Raw genomic sequence first — 23678 nt, 5'->3', positions numbered from 1 at the left:
CAAAATATCTGCGATATTCCTCTTTATAATGAAGTTATGCATCTTTAATTGAACCCCCCAAAACGCGAACGCAATTTCCAGTCACAACTTTCCTATGGGCGAGTTGGGTCAAAATTTGACTGCCACTGCTGCTGCTCACTAAACTGCCTATTGTGACCGAAATCACATGCTGATAATAAAAAATGGCCTAGGAATTCGTCGGCGAAATAATCAAATTCCCGGCTATCATCAATATCCCCAAAATTGTGGTCAGAATGAACAGTCTATAGAAACAAAAGATGATCAAGTTAACAGGTGGTAGGTAGTGAAAATTTTAATGGTTGGTGGACTATGAACAGATTTGATGATTAACAACTTTCTTCCCTGTTGAAAATAAAAAGGCAAAATGCCAGTTTGGCGTTTTCAGTTCAAAGCGACGAAAGAAATTTCATTGATCCATTTGCTTTTTTTAAAAAAATGAAAACAAAGCAAAAAAAAAAGCTGGATTTGACATTTGATCACTATTTACTTTCATCTTGTGTTAAATATCACTTGATATTGACTGTTTTGGGACACAAATAACCACTGGCATTTTTTTTCAGAATATTTGGTATTTTTCACGCCTAGTTTGGCATTTTTCAGAAAATCTTTCTGCCAACTTGTTACACGTGTCTACCAATAACGAAAATTGGTTATTCCCAGACACCAGACAAGTGTCTGGGAATAATGACAGCCTATTTCAAAAGTTATGTTTGAATAGTTTGAAATTATTTCGTAAATTTTCATGAGATTCATTCATCGCGAAATTGTCGGGGTCAAGTAATTATCCCATGGCTGGGTCAGGAAAAGACAGACTTTTAAAAAAGTTTATTAAGAGAAAGATTACAGAAGAAGTGTCACTAGATATGTATTTTGGTGCATAAGTGCAATAAAAATTGGTGCGCAAAATTAGTTCCGTAGCTGATGCGAGACTCCGTGTGAGTGTTTGTGTCTTTTTTTTTTTGTTTTTTTTTTTGCCTTTATTTTGATGCCTCTCTTTCCTTCCTTCTCTTTTTTTGTTTGATTGCCTTCGTACACAGTAACGGGGCATCTAACCTCAGGATCTACATACACGTTAACGTTTTACTGTTGCTATACCAGCAATGGATGGACCTCACTATTGTGAGGGCGCGCACTCGTTAGTATGTATGTGTGTTATTTTTTAAAATCCATATGATTTTACCCATTAAAGGCAAATTCAATCTTACACTACCCAATGTTAGTCTCTTAATGTTTTCATTAAAAGACAAGCTTTGTGATTTTATAGCTTAATGGAAGCACGAGTTGAAATACTCATACTGCTCTCTTGGTGGAAACGATTTATTCTGCATAAACAATCTCGAGAAGAAGAAAAATCAGTGTCACTGTAAGAGGTTAAAGTTTCACGCACCATGAAGCACCTCTGTAACACTCCTTTGATCTACGTCATCAGGCCACCCATTTTTTCTTTCATCTTTCCCCATTCCCCCTTACTCCCTCCCCCATCCCCACCATCTCTCTCTCTCTCTCATGTCATAGTGTTATCTCTCCCCCTTCCAATCTCATGGTAAAATGAAAACAATTGTATGGGATGTTCGAGGAAACCATACATTGCCAACATGTTTGATGGGGATAGGAGGGTGGGGGAAGTATGGCTCAGCCGTGTGGGTTTTGCTTCGTACCCGAGAGATACATAGTTTCTATATCCACCGTCTTATGTGGCCGTCAACAAGCCGCCTTTTGCACATCAGATGCTTCTACTTATGTAATGGGAAATAGTTTTTAAAACAAAACTAATCACCAAGAAGATGATTCATTGGAAGAAGGGATATCACCTCTCTCTCTCTCTCTCTCTCTCTCTCTTTCTCTCTCTCTCTCTCTCTCTCTCTCTCTCTCTCTCTCTCTCTCTCTCACACACAAAACAAAAATATCAAATAAATGAAAACAAAACAACAAACACAGAGAGAGAGAGAGAGAGAGAGGGGGGGGGGGACTCCAATTAATTCAATCACAGGCAGGGGGGTGTTATGAAAGACGATACAAATACATGCACTGACACATAATGAAAACAATACAGAATATTGCCCAGCTTTAGTGTGAAGTAAAAATAGTGAACAGAGCATTATTTGTCCCTACGTAAGGCAATGATGGCTGATGATAAGGACGTAAGGACGAATAGATCTACCCTAATTAAAGTCTGAGTTGCGATACTCTGACTGCTCTCTTTGTGGAAATGCTGTATTCTCCGTTAACAATAATAAAGATAAAAGTAAACGATTATCTGAAAGCAAAAAATCAGCTTCGCTGTTAAGGGGTTAAGAACACCTGCGAGCATCCTTGACATGCTCTACGTCACTAAGGTCACCAAGCGACACATCTCCCTTTCGTCTCCCCCCATCCCTTATCCCTCCAATCTCATGGTGGTGGTGGTGGTGGTGGATAAAAAAGGCCCTTTTCCTTTTATTCAATCAACTATTTTGTTACTGTTATGGACCCTAGTCCTCTCGAAAATGTACAAGAAATAATACTCACTTTTTTCTGCTCCAACGAACATATCTACCCCCCAACCGGTCTAGTTATTTGTAGCAGATGACAAATTTCTCAAAATGGTCATGTGACAGTGTGAAATCAACACAGGAAGTCCAGGAATGCTTATCTACGGCAATTCATTTCAGTAATAATCTGAAGATACATTTCCCTTAGTCTTGGTTTTTTTTTTTTTTTTTGAGAAATGGCTATGGGGTCTCATCTCTGGCTGAGACTGAGTCTACGACTACGATCTTTTGACCGTGGTGGAAAAAAAAATTCAAATCTGTTTGTTCTCATTGAAACCACCATAATAAAGTAAAGGGCATTTCAATACAATTCTAAACCTAAAGATATCATTTTAAAAAATAGGTGATGAAAAGAAAATTTGTAATATTGTAAAAACTGTGAAATGTCCTCCTAATTACCTTTGTTATTAACTGAAGAGTTTGGGCATACCTGCCAATCCTTCCGCTTTCGGGGGAATCATTTCCTATTTTCACTCTTTCTTTCCGTTATTCCGCCATTGTCTCTAAAATTCCGATTTTCAAAAATGATGATAATCTGATAATGGTAAGAAGAAAAGCATGGAGGGGAAGGGGTTTAAAAACGTGATTTTTAAAAATGATTGCCAAAAGGGAGCTAAGTAAGAAAATGAATAACACTCCTCCCCTTCACCATTCCATTACCTAACACAATAATTGATATGCAATTTCCAGCCGTGCCAATACACTGTCTTTATGTGTTTGGTGGCAAATCTTTGTGGTCATTTTGATAGGGAATTATCCATTGGTGACAAATTCCTATATTTTGTCACAAATGCCTATTTCCTGACTTTCTGATTCCACTTTTGGGACCTAGAAAGTGATAAATATCGGGTTGTGATTGTCTTGCCAATTTCAAAATTGGCCTTAGTACGATGTGAATAAGGGTTTTCATTATTAGATTCATTTAGTCATTGGGATAATATTTTGACCTGAATTTGATTTTAGCAGTAGCAAAAGTTTAGAATTGCAAATTTCTGATTTTTTTCATTCTCCAAAAATAATACCCTGTTTAATCCATTATGATAAGTTAAATATACTAAATTGGCACTCATTTAAACATAACACCAAATAACGGTAATTTCTCCTGACAAAAAGGAGACATACCACCACAACAGCATCATCACGACCATACTTCAACCACCACCACTGTATATTGCTTAACCATTCGTGCAACTATTCCATATGCATATTACAGCCATTATTTTCTTTGTTTTGATTTGCATTGTTCCAGAAGGAGAATCAACTCGAGAACCCTCAGGCTCATTTTCTTCACAACAATATTGGGATGCAGTTGGTATGTGATTAACCTGTTAAGAGTCATAAGTGCTTTCAAATAAAGTTTTATTTAGTGTATAATTTTCCACTATTATTATTATTATTATTATTATTATTATAATTATTATTATAATTATTATTATTATTATTATTATTATTATTATTATTATTATTATTATTATTAGTTTTATTGAAAGTAGCAGTGAGAAACTGTCCCTCACATACTTTTGCCTGTCTATAGAGTGCCACAAGCCTTTTTGAATTTGCTTTCTAAAAATGAAAAAATCAAAATCCTATGCTTTTCCTATCGTTGAAATGATTTTGTGGTTAACATGCGGCTGTCTGACTTGTGGTCTGGACTTGGTCACGGGTATCTCTGTTCAGTTCACCCAAGTTGTAAATGGGTACCAGGGTCTCTCTTAGTCTTAGATGTGGTGAAAGAAAAGTGATATTGAGAGGGATTAGGCAGCAATCCCCACGATTTATGCAAATCATTATCAATATAATTTATTTAATAGAAATCAATTTTCAAAATATCTCAGTATCTATCTGAACATTAACTTGTCAAGTCAACTATGAAGTCTAAGGAGGACCATGCAATTCTACTGTTAGTTTTTTTCTTGTTTTTTAAAAACAAAATTTTATTAATTGGATTAAACATTTTTTTTTTTTGCTTTGTTCTTGTTCCTGTTTTGTTGATTCCTTTTCAGAGCTTTAATTGTTTATTTTGTTTATATATTTAAGATGGGAATTTAACGCAATATATATTAGATTAAATGCTTGAACTAGATACAAAACATCACCCCAATATTCTCTGTAAAATTTTAATTGATCTTGTATTTTATTGAAACCAACTAATATGAAAGATGTAATGCAAAACATAATACCAGTAATACTAATACCAGCTAGAGTTGCTCACAAAGTGCACATTTCAGTTTTTGGTACCATTGACTTCATATTTTTATGTATAATGTGTTGTTTTTAAAAATTTATATTTTTCTTATTTGGGTCAACCAATGCTGACATCACATGTATAAATATGTTTGCAAAATGAATTAAGAGAGATAAATAGATACATTTCGCCCTTTTGAATTCAGCATGTCTGGGATCTGTTTCCACAAAGGGAAATCTAGAATTGTTAAGTCGGTTGGAACGTGTATATTTACATTTATACATAAATATTCAGTGAATATGGAATGCTAAAATAATCAGATTTCTTTTTTCTTCAGATTGCATTTTTAAAAAGTTATCAACAGAAACAACGAAGCTTTCACTAGCTCTCTCAAAGAAACCTTTCCCATCTCCCAAGGTAAGTTGCATGCTGCATGCCAAAATGTAATTTTTCAGGTAAGCTAAAATGAACTAGAAGGCACTGTTTAACCTCAAAGAGAATTGAAGCTTTTCATATAAAAATGGCTTTATCTTCCACTGAGCCAGAATTTATCCCAATTTTGGTCACATTAAATAATCTGTAAAAAATTGTCTGTTAACTGTTTAATATGATGTTGTCTCAAAGTCCTTTCAGTCCTTTTAGTTAGATTTAACAACTCCAGTTACCCAGTCACTACTGGGTGGATGGTGGAGGAAGGGGTCAGAAGTATAAAAAAAACAAAACTCCGTTCACATGATGCAGGTGTGTTAACAACTGACCTTTTGGGACACTTAAGGTCGGGGAGGAGTCGGGTTATGAGATCATATCGGTATTTGGATTATAATATTTTTGAAAAGAGTAACTATTTCTCTTATGTTTGAAAATGATTTTAATGGGGGAGGGGTGGGGGTGATTATAACGTCTGGACTAATAATCGGGTTATGAGATCATATTGGTATTTGGATTATAATATTTTTGAAAAGAGTAACTATTTCTCTTATGTTTGAAAATGATTTTAATGGGGGGGGGGGGGGGGGGGTGATTATAACGACTGGACTAATAATCATATTAGTTGAGCTGCAATACAAAGATGTCATCATTGCGTTTATCTTAATGCCCTCTGTCCGCATGTCAAAAAGTGAAATTCGTGAGATAAAAGTGTTTAGAGATAAAACAGGGAAAACATCCAAGAATTGTTTTCACTCCATGACCTCTTTTATCTCCTCGTTTCTTGTAAATTGTGATATCAACACCACACATCATCTTTACACACCTTCCCAAGCAGTTCCTGTTGATTCGTTGACAAGTTTTGTTTGGTTTTGTGTTTTTTACGATACAAGGTGAGAAAATAATGGAGCCAAGGCTAAGACACTAATTAATCAAGAAGTGTCAGGAGTGGAGAAATCTCACAAGGCTTAGCATAATTTTGTAGTGTTTGGTTGGGTTGTTGTACAGTCCATTCCGGATAATTGCAACTTTAGGTTAATCGCAACACCTCCTAAGAAACAGAATTGATTCTATTTAAAAGACATTGGTTAATTGCAACAAACTTCGGTTAATCACAACAAATTTTCGACCTAAAAAAGTGGCAATTTCATGAAATCAATCAAACATAACCTTATGATTAAATCTCATCATGACAGGTTGAAGAATCAAGAGTGGGTGGGGTTTATTGCTGCAGTAGTGTGTCACCACACTGTTAGAGACAATAGAGGGCGGGGCTTTGCAGTATGGCTTTGTGTGCAGACCTGCCTACTTGGAATTGGAAAAATTTGTAGTTTTCAGGAGTAAAAGCATAGTAGACATTATAACTACCCTAATGTTACCAATTTGTGTTTAATTACATTAAATCATTGCTTTAAAATCCTTTATATACTATCTCTGGCAACAAAACTTTGTTTTTAAGGAGCTTATTAAATTAAAAATCTTTTTATAATTGTCAATTAGGACCCAAACATTTTTAGTTCTACTAATAAGCTTAAACATAAATGGATTATTTCCCTTTATAATAACTAAAATTACTGTATTTTGGTTTTAACATTTATAATGATCATTTATTTTTTCTTAATTATTAGCAAGTGGGCAGCTTTAGGAACACTGTTTGGTTCAAAATGAATTCACTAGAACCATTTTTAGAAGTATTTAACATGTCTTTGCATTATACTTGTGAATTTGCCATCATTTTACCAAAAGTGATAGTATTAGTAGTATGTAGTGGTAGTAGTTGTAGTAGTACAAGTAGTAGTAGTAGTAGTAGTAGTAGTAAAAGTGTAGTAGTAGTCGGGGGAGGAAGAGGAGTGAATGCTAAAAATATAGAGAGGTAACATAACGGCAACTATCTGTCCTAGGTACAAAATGTCACCTATGGAATTGAAGCCTGCTGTCCCAGATTTTTTATCTCAAAACTTGAAACTGATTTACTGGGTGGGCAGATGTATATCACCATCGCAACTTCATTTGATACATCATCATCATCACAACCACCATGGCATCACCACTGCTACAACCACCAGCACAGCCTTGCCAGAACCAACAACATCATCACTTCTATTATTACCACCACCACAGCTTCATCGTTATCACCACCACCACTAGAGCACCATAATAGCTACAACCACTACCTCTTCTCCTGACACCAGCATCGATACTACCAACATGATTGGGGCCTTTTGGTCATTTATTTGGGTGTTTTGAAAGTAATATCCTTTAGATTTTGCAATTTCTGAGCCTTACTCTAATTTGAAATGCTCATTTAGTTTAGTTTCACGATATACCAGATAATTTTGTAATTACTAGAGAATGATGAAGGTTAGAGTATATTTTGGTGTGGTGTTAGCTTTTATATAAATTTTTGTATAGTGCTCACTTTTTTCCACATCGGACAAAATACACTTTTTAGGATCATAGATTACACTTTTCAACCTTGGAAGTTGGCAGATCTGCCATATGTTTTTTTTTTTGTTTTTTTTTTTAAATTGCTGAGTCTGTGCTCGAATAAGAACAATGTTTACAACAACTGGTTTGAATTTATTATATATGGTATGAAACTAATTGGTAGTCAAATCAAAATGGCTATAAAAACTTGCAACAATAAGTGGTGAATACAGTGTCATTTTATCTGAAATCAATCAAAGATAGCACAGCTTGGGGGGAAAAAACACGAAGACTGGGAAACCATGGTTTCCCCTAACAGGAAACAACTTCAAATCATCAATGAGTTCAATTCATCTCCTAAACCAGCTCAGACGGAACTTGCTAAAAACATGGTACAGTCCACTCCAGATAATCGCAACACCTTGGGATCACAAAAAATGTTGCGATTAACCGAAGTTGAGTTTCCAGTCCACTATCGCAACATTTTTTACATATATGGTAAACTCAAACCAGTTGTAAACATTGTTCTTAGTCCACCACATACTGAGCAATATGATTGAAATAAAGATCATATGGCAGCCCCGTATATTTTATCAAGCAAAAGCAGCTTTGATGCAAGTCGACATCTTATTCAGATTTGATTAACTTTCACTCTTTTGTTCTCAACATTTTTAAGAGCCAAAGAGATTAGCTGTGATGAGAGACTATAAGCAAACTCGTTGGTCACAAAGCACAGTTGTCATTCCCAAAACAAATGATATCTCTTTACAACTGTCATTGTCTACCTGTTGTAAAAACTATACCCAGACCCACTGCCTCCTTTTTAATGGCCACAGATGACATCACGAACCCATACTGCAAAGCCCCACCCTCTTTTGTCTATAATAGAGTGGTGACACACTAATGGAGCATTAAATCCAGTTCACTCTCGATTTTTCAACATGTCATGATTTCTTCCATGATGAAATTTAATCATATTTTGTTTGATTGATTTCTTGAATTTACCACTTGTTGAGGCCGAAAATTTGTTGCGATTAACCAAAGTTTGTTGCTATTAACCAGTGACTTTTCTATAGAATTAATTCTGTTTCTTGGGAAATTCTGCGATTAACCAAGTTGTGATTATCCGGAGTGAACTGTATCTTCAAAATTGTTGCAATAGTGGACTGGAAACTCATCTTCAGTTAATGGCAACATTTTCGCTGATACCAAGGTATTGCAATTATCCTGTGTGGACTGTATTTATCACAGCCTGTTTTGTCTTCTTTTATTTTTACGTTCAGTTTTGACTATTATTTTCTTTATCCTCTTTTATTTCTTTAAAATTTGATATGAATGATGATTAACTAAGATATAAAATTTTTGTCGGAAGCATTTTTTGCTTTGATTATTAGTTTGGTGGAATTTGAATTTTTTGTATAATGTTTTCAAATTTGTTATGAATGATGATTAACTAAGATATAAAATTTTGTCTGAAGCATTTTTTGCTTTGATTATTAGTTTGGTGGAATTTGAATTTTTTGTATATAATGTTTCTGCAAAATTCTCAAACTGTATTTCCAAATATTCCTGGAAGAAAAAAAGAGTCACCAATAAAACCAAAATTACTTCCAACAAAGGTTAGATATTATATTGAAATAATGAATATTTAAAATTCTTACATCAAAAAATAAGGAAGCCTAACGATTTTTAAAATTACGAGTCAAAATCCAAGATTTTAGTGTTTCCGTAGCAAGTGCAAGTAACTGACAAAGATATAGTGTGATTTTTCAACTTAGTTTACCTTTAAACATCACTTATATGTATGAGCTGAATTAGCATTCGCATAAAGAAAAACAATTGACTCCAGAAGCGGTTTCCTTCCCCTTCTTAAATTCCACCATTGGATATGTATTGAATTTTAGAGGTCGGATTGAAGTGATGTGGAACGTAAATATTATTTTGTATGTCAACTATTCTATGACTAGAACAGATGATTCACTCTGATTCTGGAATTGCTTTCATATTTTATTGCAAATTATATATTTTGCCAAGAAAAATCGAAAGTAGCTGGTATTTAGAGTTTATTCACCTTGTATTTTTCACCATCACTTGCTCTTGGGATTCATGGCTCAATGGAATGCGTTTCTTGTTTTAAGTTCAACCAATGTTGAATTTTGTCATTGATATTGGGTGACAATAATGGAAAATTCTGGCACCTGTGTTGTGTTCTTGGCTGATACATTCATTTTCTCTAAATCACTGTCTGTGTGAATGTGGCTAAAGGCAAAGTTAAAGTATAATAAGAAAGCTTTCTGTTGTATGAATTGAAAATTTTCTTCCATGTGGCCAGCATTGGGAATTTTTAGTTAAGTACATGGAATGTGATTTATTTTGTAAATATGTGCTTTACAGTAAGATTATTTCTTTTCCCCATTTTGCTTCACGCATGAATCCAAGAATGCCAATGCGATGGTGACAGAAATTGAGAAAGCTATGTTGTCCTTGGCCTCCATTTTTTACACACTACCCTTAACTCAAGGTAAGCATTTTTGTTATAAGTTTGGCTTGATTGTGGTATGAAATGATTGAGGTCAGATCAGTTTTTATACTTAGAAAAGTAATATTCTCAATTATACATTTTTACAATGCTTTACAGCGCTTTATATTTCTTACTTCCATTACTTATATTGGTTGATGAGGATTAATAAACGTAAGCATCTATATATTTTAACTCCATTGATTCACCAAGCTCAATGTGCCTCACAATGCTTCATTCCTCTGCTCAGCTGCATGATTTTTGGTGACACTCCCATGCCCATGACGTTAGTCTAGACAGACACACTGGTGCCAAATGTGAAAAGTGGCACAATACCCATGGTGGCCTTGGATGAAAAGATGATCGAAAGGGAAGGGGATGGAGCAAATAGGTGTTAATATTTTTGTACCCTTTATTTATTTTTTGTTTTTGTTTGTTTGTTTGTTTGTTCTGAATTCAATTGAATTCATTACTCATGTCTAATTTCCCCCCCCCCCCCCCCAAAAAAAAATACAATTAATCTCTCTCTCTTTCTCTTTCTCTCTCTCTCTCTCTCTCTCTCTCTCTCTCTCTCTCTCTCTCTCTCTCTCTCTCTCACACACACACACACGGCATATTATTATGTTTATAGATATCGCTTGGTAATAGAGAGATAATGTAACAGTAAGTTAGGCTGATCGATTTAAGTAATAATGTTTTATCGGCTTAATTTAAATTCACTCTTTTGATGGAATATGCTTTGCAATTGATTAAAGATTCTTATTTCTTCTTCTTCTTCTTCGTTCCCGTCACGTCACATGGTCAGTTCAGTCTGGTGAATGAAGCCCACAGTGGTCCTGAGGTCGTCCTCACTGCCGTACAGCTTCTTTGAGTATGGGGTTGGGTCAGGCCAGAAGTTCCTTCTCAACTGGTTGTACCTTGGACATTCCATTAGGACATGATGTCCATTTTCATTTTCAAGTCTGCAGTCACATTGTCCAGAGGCACCTGCTCTGGACATCCTCCATATATGTTCCTTTAACTGGTTGTGTCCAGTTCTCAGTCTGAAGATGATGACCTGTTCCTTTCTGTCGAGCACCTTGATTGGGTCATTCATGTTGTATTCTGGGTGATTCTCTCTCCATCTCTGAGACTGGATAAATTTGGCCATTTTGTTAATTTCTCCTGTTGAGTACGTTGGGGAGGGTTGCTGCATGCGACTGCCTGCCTTTGCCAGTTGGTCAGCGATCTGATTTCCAAGTATCCCACAGTGTCCTGGAATCCACTGCAGTACAATGTTGGTAAACTTGCTTAGCTTCATGAGGTCTTTCACCAAGGCGTCTATATCATCCGCAAAGGACATCATTATATCCTCCAGAATTTTCTTAGCATCTGTTAAAATCACTATGTGTCTTGGTTTTTCATTTTCTGAGAGGATTTGCTTAACAGCTTCATGGATTGCATCTGCCTCTGACTTGTAGATTGAAGTGCGAGTACCAGTCGGTTTGCTGATCTCCTTTTGTTGACCATTTGTGTATTCGATGTGCACTCCCAGGCCCCCGCACGTGTGTTCTTAATTGCATGAACCATCGGTATAGATTCTTGTCCATTTTTTTTCAGGGTAGTTTTGATCTATGCACTTCTGTACAGACTTCTTGATTTCTTCGCCGTGTTTTTGTTTTGTTGAAATGTCACCAACGGAAGTCTTGATTTTCAAGTGATTTTGCCTTTTCCAAATTGGTACTCTGATATTTGCTTTGCATTTTTGGGTCATTATTTCGTCAAGTTCGTGATCTTTTTCAATTTGCTGGGCTCTTTCAATAAAGTGTGATCTTTTCAGCCGCCTAGTTTTCTTTTGTTGCGCTCTAGCGTGAAGAGGCTGATCTGTCATTGCTTTCACGTCTGTGTATTGTTTCAAAATTTTTGATTCCCTTCTTTCTGATGGAGATGTAAGTCCTGTTATGGTTTCCATTGCATGTATCGGTGTCGATTTCATTCCTCCACTTATTATCCTCATGTTGCTGTTTTGCACTTTGTCCAGTTTTTCCATTTGAGTTTTGGAGCAGTTTCCCCATGCAGATATCCCGTATTCTAGCGCTGGTCTCACATATCCTGTGTAAGTTTGTTTCAGTATATCAGAGCTAGCTCCCCAAGTTGCTCCAGCTAGTTTTTTCAAGAGTTGTGTTCGCTTTACCCCAACTTTCTGACTGTTGCTGATTTGATTTTTCCATGTTAGTCTTGGGTCAAAATGGACTCCTAGGTATTTTGATGCGTCGTCTTTTTCCAATTCATGGTCTTCAATACGTAGCTTTGCTTTTTCATCTTTTGGGGAGAGGATAAATATTGTGAACTTTGTCTTCACTGCATTTATTTTCATCGCCCAGTTGTCAGTCCATTCTTTGATATTATCCAATGTGATTTGCATCCTGTGTTGTGCCTTGATTAAGTTTTGGTCAGAGCTAATCAGAGCTAGGTCATCTGCATACATCGACATTTTCACTCCTCGACATAGTGTTTCTCTTATATCATTTACATAGAGAAGAAATAGTGTAGGTGATAGTACTCCACCTTGTGGGACTCCATGTTTTAGTTTTGCTTCTCTACTTTTGTGACCTTGTGTTGTTACTCTTGCCTTTCTTGTTTTTAGGTAGTTTTGTATCCAGTTGAGCATGTTATGGGATACTTTTGATTTTTGTAGTTTATATACCAGACCTTTTTTCCACACTTTGTCGAATGCTTTTTCAAAGTCTACCCATCCCACAATTTTTTTCTTTCCATCCTGAAACGAGTCTTCTATTTCTTGGGATATGTAGGTTACCTGATTTTCAGTACTCCTGTGTCTTCTGAAACCAGCTTGTTCATTTATAAGCACATTATAGTTTTCAAGATACCACATCAGTCTGGAGTTGATAATTCTTTCTACCAGCTTGCACATGCAGCTTGTAAGACTTATAGGTCGGTAATTTGCGGCGTCATTTGCTTGTTTTCCTTCTTTCTTAATTGGGACAATAAAGGCCTTTTTCCATATATCTGGTATTTTACCAGTTTTCCAAGTGCTGTTGTAGAGTTGTAATAGCTTCTTTTTCGCTGTCTTTCCAAGATGGATAAGCATCTCATTTTTTACTTCGTCTGGGCCTGGCGATTTCTTTGTTTTTAACACTTTGAGAGAGCTTTCTAGTTCTTCCATAGTTAGCTTCTTTGTCATTACTTCATCTATGGCTTCCTTGAGTTCCTTTTTTTTGTTTTCTGCATTCTTTTTTAACTCTTTTCTTCAGTTCTTTTTCTATTGTGTTGTCACTAATTTTTTTGAACTGCTCCATGAATAGGTCTGCAGCTTGTTGTGGACTGACAAGTTCTTCTTTTTCCAAAGCGGGAGGGGCATAGTGATTCGGTTCTCTATTTAGGGCTTTTGTAAGTTTCCAAAGTTTATTTCCATCTTTTTCGAAGTTAAGGCTATGCATTTTTTCTTTCCATGCCATTTTGGATGTCGTTGCCATTTCTTTTTTAAAGGTAGCTTCTGCCTCTTTATACGCTGCAATATTGTCATCACAGGGGTCTGCTTCAGCCTTTTCTCTTGTTTCCGATACTTCATTACTTAACTGATTAAGATCGTCTGTCCAGAGTGGTATATAATTTTTTCTTGCTCCCCTTGGGATACTTCCTTTTGCTGCTTTTAGGATGGCCTTTGTCAGTTCTTTTGCACTTTTGTTGACATTCTTGGTTTTACAGTTTATGTTTTTGCAGTGGCTGTCTGTAAGTTGTTCAAAGCTTTCCCATTTTGCTCTTTTGTAGTTCCATCTTGGGATAGTTTGTGTTTTGTTTTCATTTTGATGATAGAGGTTTGTGATGATTGGCCTATGGTCGCTACCACCCAGTTGGGGCTGTACTGTTCTATTTATCGTCTTTGCTATATCATCTGTGGCAAACGTAAGATCTGGGATAGATGTGGTTTTCCACGCTCTTGAGAAATATGTGTCCTCATCTTCATCGTCATACAATAGTTGAAGTTTTGTTTCAATTTGCCAGTTTTCTACTGTTTCACCACGTTTGTCCATATCTCCATATCCCCAGCTTTGAGAGTGACTGTTAAAGTCTCCTATAGACCTGTAAATTCTCAGTCAATTAACTGAAATCAGTCAATTTGTCAAATTCAAATATTAAAAAAAAGGAAAGAAAGAAGTGAAGAAAGAAAGAATTCACAAATCGTCGTCGAATGACCGTATAGTAATTAGGAGTGTTCCACAACGCTACGCATAGCTCATGGGAGCCGTTAATATTAACGATGGATTTATTGCCAAGGCTAAGCGGCGCTTTTTAGAATTGGCGTGACTGAACACATTCCAGTGTAATTTCACACAGCCTTCGTTAAATTATTTTTTCACTTTCCAACCTGTCGTGATCCCAACAGTAGCCAATTTTAACTGAGCCGCCGAGCGATAAATTTCACTGTTTCGTCTAAGCCAAAATTGACCACAATTACAAGCTGGGGTTTAAAATTATAAAAAAAAATAAAATGCGAATGCCGGAAGTAACATCTCTAGTAGATGATGGAGACACCTTTAAATCGAAAGTTAGATTAGGATAAATTGCTACAAGCACATTCCGATTGCCTCACGTTGTAAACAAACTGGTTGACCGTTTCTTCACTGATTGAGTACCTGATTATAAGGAACAATGGTAAGTAGCCTAATTAATTCCCGTGCAAATCAGGACGTTTTCTGCCATTGTTTTGCTCAAGCCCAAGCGGCCAAGCGAGCTTGCTGTTTTGTGGCGATTTACCTTCATTTCGATTCTTTGAATTTTACCGCTACGCCTGCCGAAGTTTCTTCTTGATAATTCACTTCTACTTAATAATTCAGTGTATTGGCCAGAAGTCATATTTATTTAAGTTTTTGTTTCTCTGTCATTTACTGATTGAAAATCAAGTTTGATCATTGCTACATTATTCTAATGTTCTCACAATGGCTGAGCTGTTCGTGGATCGCAATTCAGACTTGTCGAGCATCGATGAAGTTAAAGATGTGAGTGTGAGGAATAAATTCAATTGGTCATGGCTAGAAGTTAAAGATGATAATGGTGATTATTTTCCTGACTATGTCAAAAAAAATTCCAGAGGCAGGAATATGACTTTGATGAAATCATCTTTACCTATATGAATGACATGCTTATTTAGCATTCCTTCTACATCAAATTATGGCAGTCATACTTCCAGTAAGAAATAACACCCACTATTTTAATGTATTGTATTTATCACTCTCCTCTCCAATGATGCCCTTATTTTTTAAAAAATAATTGAATCTTCAGTTTGTCGAAGAGTTTCAGTCAATTTTTATAGAGCTCCTTTACAGGTCTACTCCTAGTACCAGACATCTTTCTTCCTGGATTTTCATCTTGTCTAAATGAAGCTCTTTGTTTGGTGGGCAATAGCAGTTAAAAATCAGGAGTTCTTTCTTTCCGATACATACTTTAATTTGCTGTATTTCTGATTGCTCTTGTGTATCAATTTTTATGCCTGCGGTGGGGTAGTCGTTTTTTACTAATGTCATCACGCCTCCTTTGTGATCCTTTCTATCATGCCTTATTACCTGGTACCCTCTGATGGCAAATCTCATGTTGTCCATGAGGTGAGTTTATTGAATGCAGGCAATTTTGATGTCCTGCTCTTTGAGTCTCTTTTCAAGGGCTATTTTCTTCTTCGCAACGCCCTCAGCATTCCATTGGAGGATTTTAATTGTGTTTGGTGTTCCAGTCGCATGTAATCTTGATCCTCCTCCCCTGGTTCCGCAAGATGAAGTCAAGGTACCACCAGATCGCTTGGGTGGGCCATTGAGGCCCGGCACTAGGCCCGTCCAGCGGGAATCCACGGGCTTCGCACCACATCGGATTTGATTATTGTGACGTGTCATATTGGGATTTAAGCATGCAGTGGCAGTTTCCAGTTTCCTGTGATATTTGCGCCTTCCGGCCCCGCTGCTCTGTCTTCGGCATGCTGTTTTTCAGGATTTGCTTCCTTAGCCTTTGACCATCCAAGGTCTGTCCACAAGGCAGTGGCAGTTTTGCTTCAGAGTGTCCTTCTCCTAGATCGATTGCGGTCCCTGTTAGCAAACTCGATCTGTCCGGGTTTTTGTTCGGAGTGTCCTTCTCTTAGATGGATTGCGGTCCCCCGTTTACGAACTCCATCTGTCCGGGTTTTTGCTCAGAGTGTCCTTCTCTTAGATGGATTGCGGTCCCCTGTTAGCAAACTCGATCTGTCCGGGTTTTTGTTCGGAGTGTCCTTCTCTTAGATGGATTGCGGTCCCCCGTTTACGAACTCCAGCTGTCCAGGTTTTTGCTCAGAGTGTCCGTCTCTTAGATGGATGTCGGTCCCCCGATGACGAGCTCCATCTACCCGTGGTCAGATGGTCTAAGTTGGGAATCCGGAAGGATGTCCTGTAGAGAGTCAGTCCCTTTTCACCCCTCCCCCACGTCGTGGACAACACCCACACCCAAGGGTGTGGACTAGGGGAAGCTGAACTCAACGGTTGATTTCCTCCCTTCTTCCTTCCTTGTTGACGATGCTGACCGTTGTAGATCATTCTTGGTCTGGCCTCTCACTTATGATCATCGAGACACACAAGCCCTCCGACTGCGACAAGGTCATATGATCCACCGGAGAGAGATTCTTATTTAAAAACTGCATAACCACAAGCTTCCAGTAATGCACACACAAGCCGGGTTTGTAATATAAAAACAAATACCTCTCTATGGCCAAAAGTTGATCATAATCTCTTGATTTAATGGGCGACATTATAGGGCTCTAAAATGTTTATTTGGAAATGGCAATTCATTGAATTATATTTACAAAAAGTCAGTTTGGATCTAATGATCAGAATAAATGTCATTTTTGCATTAGATTTGGGCTTGAATTTGGGCCGATAGATTTTCCTCCTTTTTGACAAATTATCATTATCATCACTGATAGAGAAAAAATTTCACTTGATATGGTGTATGTTTCTCAATCTTCTGTTGCTAGCACTCATACAATCTCTGTCATCTCCCATAGCTAGGTTCTCATTCGCACCTTAGTTAAGTGATGTAATTTGTATTTGGACTGCCTTACCCTCGGGCACACTACCACAGACCTGCCACCCGGTACGATTAATCGTATTTTAGTACGATTTTTGGACTCAAATACGTGGATACGATTCCAAAGGATTTAGTACGATTTTTGTTGTTGTAATATTTTGATATTTTTTTCTCAAGCATGAATGATGTTGAAAATGACAATATGTCATACATCAATTGTTGACTGTGGGTTTTTGTTGTTGTTTTTTTTTGTTGACCGTGTTTCTGAAGGATAGTTATATGTGGCCGGTTTTCACCAATATTTTTCTCATACCTTTTTGGGGATTTGCATAGAATTATGCATTTAAGCTTATTTAAACTTTAAATGGCATCAACAGGCATTAGCATCAATACTACCAACATATTTGGGGTCTTTTGGTCATTTCTTTTAGTGATTCAAAAGCCTGGGTGGGGATCCTGACCTCCCATAGTGGGCAGGGGGGTACATACTGTGTCTTCTATCCCCTTATATCTGTTTTCCAACATGCTTTCTGTCTTTGTCTTGGAATGAGATTACTTGGTTTTGTCCTGGCCCTGGTTGGAATCCTGGCTGGGATGGAAACAGTCAAATGCATAGTTATTGTTTTGGGAGATGATATTTTTTTCCTTGTAAATCATCTCTCTGTTATGTATTATTATATTTGTTATTTTTAATATATAGTGTAAGCATTTGAGTGTATTCCTCTTTGTTGGATTTTGTGCTTGTGTCCGGATGAGACTTATAGGTGATCTCAAACTAAGCACATTGGTGATATGCACTTGGAATCTACATCGGATCCCTATTTGTTCCTAGTTCCCCTTTGTCTTACTTTCTTTTGGGTGCTTTAATTGTAATTCTAGAACTTTTTACTATCCCATTTTCTTCCTTTTTACTGGCGCTGATATAACCTAATGGGTTGCAGGCGCTGTAAAACCCTTAAAATAAAAACAAAAACATGTTTCAAAAGCAATATCCTTAGATATTGCAATTTCTGAGCCTTATACTGATTTAAAATGGTCATTAAGTTTTAGTTTCTCGATAAACCGATAATTTTGTAATTACTAGTGATTGCTGCAAACGAATGTTTGAATGATGAAGATCGGAGTTTATCTTTATTTGGGTTTGATGTTAGCTTTTATATAAATTTTTGTATTTTGCGCACTTTTATTTTCCACACATGTGGACAAAATAATTTTTTTTGCTAAAAAATACACTATTTAGGATCATAGAATACACTTTTCGTTCTGGGAAGGTTGGCAGGTCTGCTACCATGTTCAAGCCCAGTTACTATAACATTAAACAGAAAGAAGGAAAGTAGTCATTCAGAGCCATAAGGCCCATGGAGCTGGAGTTTGTTTTTCATTAGATCTAACAGATCCAGCTATCCAATCACTGCCAGGTGGACAGTCCCTTTGTAACATTAAACTGACAGCAACAATAAACGCTTGCCACCCTTTGGACAGAATTCTTGTTCATAGCCCAAGCCCTCCATTCACTACTGGATGGACAGAAGAAACCCTTGAGCTTGAGCTTAATTTAGGTCTTGTTATGAATTATGGGCTGTACGCTCTACACAATGGCACAAAATATGAAGGGAGCTTAAAAATGAACCCCATCTGGTGATTTATCCAATACATTTGAGAATGCAGATTGAAAACCGTGTTTATGGTAATTTTAAAAAAAAATAAAGAAATTGAATATATTCATTGTTGCTTTGATCCCACTAGGTAAAGTGTTGCAGAAAGCCTTTAAGAGAACAGTGGTCAATGTGTTAGAAAGTCTTCACTGTTTCGCCATAGCACTCTTGGACTGTGTGAACACCGCTGGGTAAGTAGTGCAGTCGACTCCGCTTAATTGCACACCACCAGGAGTTCGGGTTAGCGTGTCGATTAAGCAGAGTGTGCGATTAAGCAGAGAAGCTAATGAATCTTAGCACCAGCTTTCATGTGCCATTCATGTAGGCCTTCCCTTCTGAGTTTTCTATGGGGATCCATCCGTCATGTTCAAGACATGGCCTCACTTGTTTGTTTTTTTTTGGGGGGGGGGGGTGTGTTTTGTTTTTTGTTTGCTTACTTTTTATTTTGGTTGTTTGTTTTTTTAGGTGTTTTTTTTTTCAACAACCAAATGTGACATTAATGATTGCAAGAATAGTAATTGTGAACTGTTGGTTGCTTTCTATTCTGTGCAAGTTGTTTATAAACCCTTGTCTCTAATCTCGCCAATGTTGGTAGATCATCTGTCAAGCGTTCATCTTTGATGTGGTGACATAGTTTGTCCACCATGTCAAGTTGTCAGTGTTTGTGTATCGCATTCCTATGACTCATCTTTATCTTCATTACACAGACTTTTGTGTGGCTGAACGGAGTCCAGTAGCTCCTGAGATGTCAGTTCACTGCTGATGGGTATATTGTTGTCCGTTGTAACGAATCGATCGAATGCTTCAGCCGAAAAGTTTTGTCGAACGGGAACAGCATCGTTGATTTCATATGGCTGCTGGTGTCACTCCAATCAAGGTGTAGCAATTAAGAAGAGATGGTGTGCAATTAAGCGGAGCGATTATATAGAAAAAATTAAGTTTTTGGGGAATGTGTAGCATATAAGCGGTTGTCCTTTTTTCGTCTGTCTTGGAGGCTGGTCCATAGAAGTTGTAAATTTGGAATTTGTAGCCATCTTGATTCATGTCTGTTTTGCCTATCCGTCCAGTGTAGACATAGTCTTGTTGAGTGGCTGTCCATTTTTTGAAGATTTGCAGTATGGCTACTCCTTTACAGTGTCTTCTTTTTTTGTCGTTTATCCAAAATATATTTTTAACGTCAGGTTTAAAGTAAAAAGGTATTCTTCCTATTCAGTATCTGATACTGAATAGTGTCAAACTGCTATTCAGTTTCTGATACTGAATATTGCTTAAGTCCCATTCAGTATCTGATATGTAATGACTGCTAAAAAACACCACGTTATTCAATACATAGATGTTAATTGTAGTCTGATATTCAGTATCTATTTAATTGTTTTAAATATTTTGTTTTCGGAGATGATGAAATATAGCCAAGATGGTTTTTAAAAATGGTTTAAAGTTTGTAGGCTTTGTTTAATGAAAATGTTGCTGCCTGAAGCTCGAAGGAAAAAAATAACGATAACTATTGAATTGTATGCATCAATTTATTATCTGTCTTCGTCTAATAAATTGTAACTTACAATTCAATACTTGACGTAAGTTTTTTGGTTGGCTTTATATATTACATTATTCCTTAATTTTCTATTTATTAATTATTGCATTTTTTCATTTATTCATTAATTCATTTACTTATTTATATTGTTATTTATTTACCTATTTCCTTTTTAAAAAATTATTATTTTCATTATCGTTATTATTATTATTATTATTATTATTATTATTATTATTATTATTATTATTATTATTATTTTATTATTTATTATTTTATTATTATTATTATTATTATTATTATTATTATTATTATTATTGTCATCATCATTATTATTATCACTTTTATCCTACATACCTGCCTACTTTTACGGATCGTTCGTCCGTAATTCTTACGGAAATTAGGTAACAATTTCTGACATCTGGAAGAAATATTACGGATTTTGATTTCACAGCAATTTCGTCGTAGTGTTGGAGAAATTTTTTTTTTCTTTTAAGTTCCCGCAGTTATCAGAAAAGAAAAAAAAAGTTCCCTTAAAGTTGTAAAGTCTACTGCTTAGTTCACACCCATGATAGCTTAGTCGATTGCCAGCTCGTAATGGTGGAGGTCAACAACATTTATTTTACATACAGAAGGTTTTAGATACACAGTATTTAAAAAAAAAATTTGTTGTTGTTGTTGTTAATTGGTGGAGTATTGCTAAAATTGTACCATTTATTACTGATGAATTTTGTGTTGGCTACTGATTTTGAATTGTTCAAGTAGACAGGTATGATCCTATCATCGTCGTCATCATCATCACTCTTCTTCTTCTTCTTTTCTTCTTCATCTTCTTCTTCTTCTTCTTCTTCTTCTTCTTCTTCTTCTTCTTCTTCTTCTTCTTCTTCTTCTTCTTCTTCTTCTTATTATTATTTATTCTTATTATTATTATTATTATTATTATTATTATTATTATTATTATTTATTGGAATCTGGAAGTAGGTCAGAACTTTATTTACATTGCAACTGAGGTTGTCTCACTTTTCACTGTCTGGATACTGTCAAAGCACTATTGAGTATCTGATACTAAATAGCTATTTCATTACTCATATAAGATTTTTGATATTTTGTGTTTTCTGTCTCATACCTCTGATGTTGTCATTGTTGGGGAGTCATCCTCATTATTGTAGTGTGGGTTTTTTGTTGTTGTTGTTGTTGTTGTTCTGTTTATCATTTGAGTATGGTGGTGATTGTCCCCTAGGGGTGGTGTGTCTACTATGTCTAGAGTTGCGTTTGTAAGTGGATATGTATTAGTGGCTTGTTGGTTGCATGTCCAGGCCTAATATATGTATGTAATTGTTTAAATGTTGGGGTGTATGTCTCCCATGTGTCAGGGTGGTCTGGGTAGTGACCATTCTCTTTCTATGTTGTGTATGTGTGGGGTCTACCGTTTAAGGGAAGAGCTCCTCTGTTGGTGTGATGTGTGTGCAGTGATGCCAAAACTCCGGTCTGGAGCAAAAAAATTCGGGCTCCGGGCAACTTCGTCAAATTCCGGTGAGGTCAGTTTGTTCCAAGGATACCTCCCCCCCCCCCCTTTCTAACTACCACATCATCATCTTTGCCACTAGTATTACAACCATCATCACTACCACTACTACTGCAACCGCCACCACATCATCATTACTACCACTACTACTGCAACCACCACATCATCATCAGTACCACAACTTCTACTGCAACCACCACCACCACATCACTACCACTGCCACAACTACCATCACCATTACAATCACCACCACCACATCATCATCACTACCACTGCTACTACAACCACCACCACCACATCATCATCACTACTACTACTACAACCACCAGCATCACATCATCACTACCACTACTACTACAACCACAACTACCACATCATCATCACGACCTCTACTACTACAACTACCACCACATCATCATCACTACCACTACTGCTACAACCACCACCACCAATACATCGTCATAACCACTACTACTACAACCACCACCACCACATCATCATTACCACTTCTACTACAACCACTACCATCACATCATTACTACCACTACTACTACAACCACCACAACCACATCATCATTACTGCTACTACTACAACCACCACCACCATCACATCATCACTACCACTACTACTGCAATCACCACCACCACATCATCATCACTGCAACTACCACTACTACTACAACCACCACCACATCATCACTACCACTACTACTACAATACCACCACCACATCATCATCACTACCATTTGTACTACAACCACCATCACCACCACATCATCATCACTCCACCACTACTACAACCACCACCACATCATCATCACTACTACAACCACCATCACCACCACATCATCATCACTACCACCACTACTACAACCACCACCACATCATCATCACTACCACTACTACTACTACAAACACCACCACCACATCATCACTACCAATACTACTACAACCACCACAACCACATCATCACTACCACTACTACTACAACCACCACAACCACATCGTCATCACTACTAAACTACTACTACTACTACTACTACTACTACTACTGCTACTACTACTACTACTACTACTACTACTACTACTACTACTACTACTACTACTACTACTACTACTACTACTACTACTACTACTACTACTACTACTACTACTACTACTACTATTACTACCACACCACCATTACCACATCATCATCATCACTACCACCACTACTAATACTACTACTACTACTACTACTACTACTACTACTACTACTACTACTACTACTACTACTACTACTACTACTACTACTACTACTACTACTACTACTATTACTACTACTATTACTACTAATACAACCAGTACAACATCATCATCACTACCACTACTAATACAACCACCAGCACCACATCATCATCACTACCACTACAACCACCACAACATCGTCATTACCACTACTACTACTACAACCACCATTACCACATCATCATCACTACCATTTGTACTACAACCGCCATCACCACCACATCAACATCACTACCGCCACTACTACAACCACCACCACATCATTATCATCACGACCACAACTACTACAACCCCTATACCACCACCACATCATCATCATCACTACCACCACTAATTCAACCACCACCACCACCACCATATGTTCATCACTACCACTAACAACAACCACTATCACATCTTCATCATCACTACCACTATTTCTACAACCACCAACACCACATCATCCTCACTACCACCAGTACTACAATCTCTACCATTAGCTTTTGACGCTGTACTTCATTTGAAATAAGGAAACTTTTGGATTGTATTTGG

At 36.9% G+C, this 23678-nt stretch overlaps 1 protein-coding gene across 2 annotated transcripts in view; it reads left to right on the top strand.

Annotated features, from left to right (window-relative positions):
- Positions 1 to 23678, top strand: part of LOC144977228 (cyclin-D1-binding protein 1 homolog) — a 90311-nt gene that overhangs the window by 2052 nt on the left and 64581 nt on the right. For both annotated transcript variants that reach the window (XM_078922226.1, XM_078922227.1), the window contains exons 2-5: positions 3802 to 3864; positions 5075 to 5154; positions 10030 to 10111; positions 18899 to 18998. In XM_078922226.1, coding sequence (XP_078778352.1) covers positions 3802 to 3864; positions 5075 to 5154; positions 10030 to 10111; positions 18899 to 18998 — 325 coding nt within the window. The remainder of the gene's footprint in view (positions 1 to 3801; positions 3865 to 5074; positions 5155 to 10029; positions 10112 to 18898; positions 18999 to 23678) is intronic.

The sequence above is a fragment of the Berghia stephanieae genome, chromosome 7 (genome assembly GCF_034508935.2).
Source record: "Berghia stephanieae isolate SIO BIC M18660-M18661 chromosome 7, UCSD_Bste_1.3, whole genome shotgun sequence".
Taxonomy (NCBI): domain Eukaryota; kingdom Metazoa; phylum Mollusca; class Gastropoda; order Nudibranchia; family Aeolidiidae; genus Berghia; species Berghia stephanieae.
The sequence above is the reverse complement of the archived record's forward strand: the minus strand, read 5'-3'. Positions and strand labels throughout refer to the sequence as shown.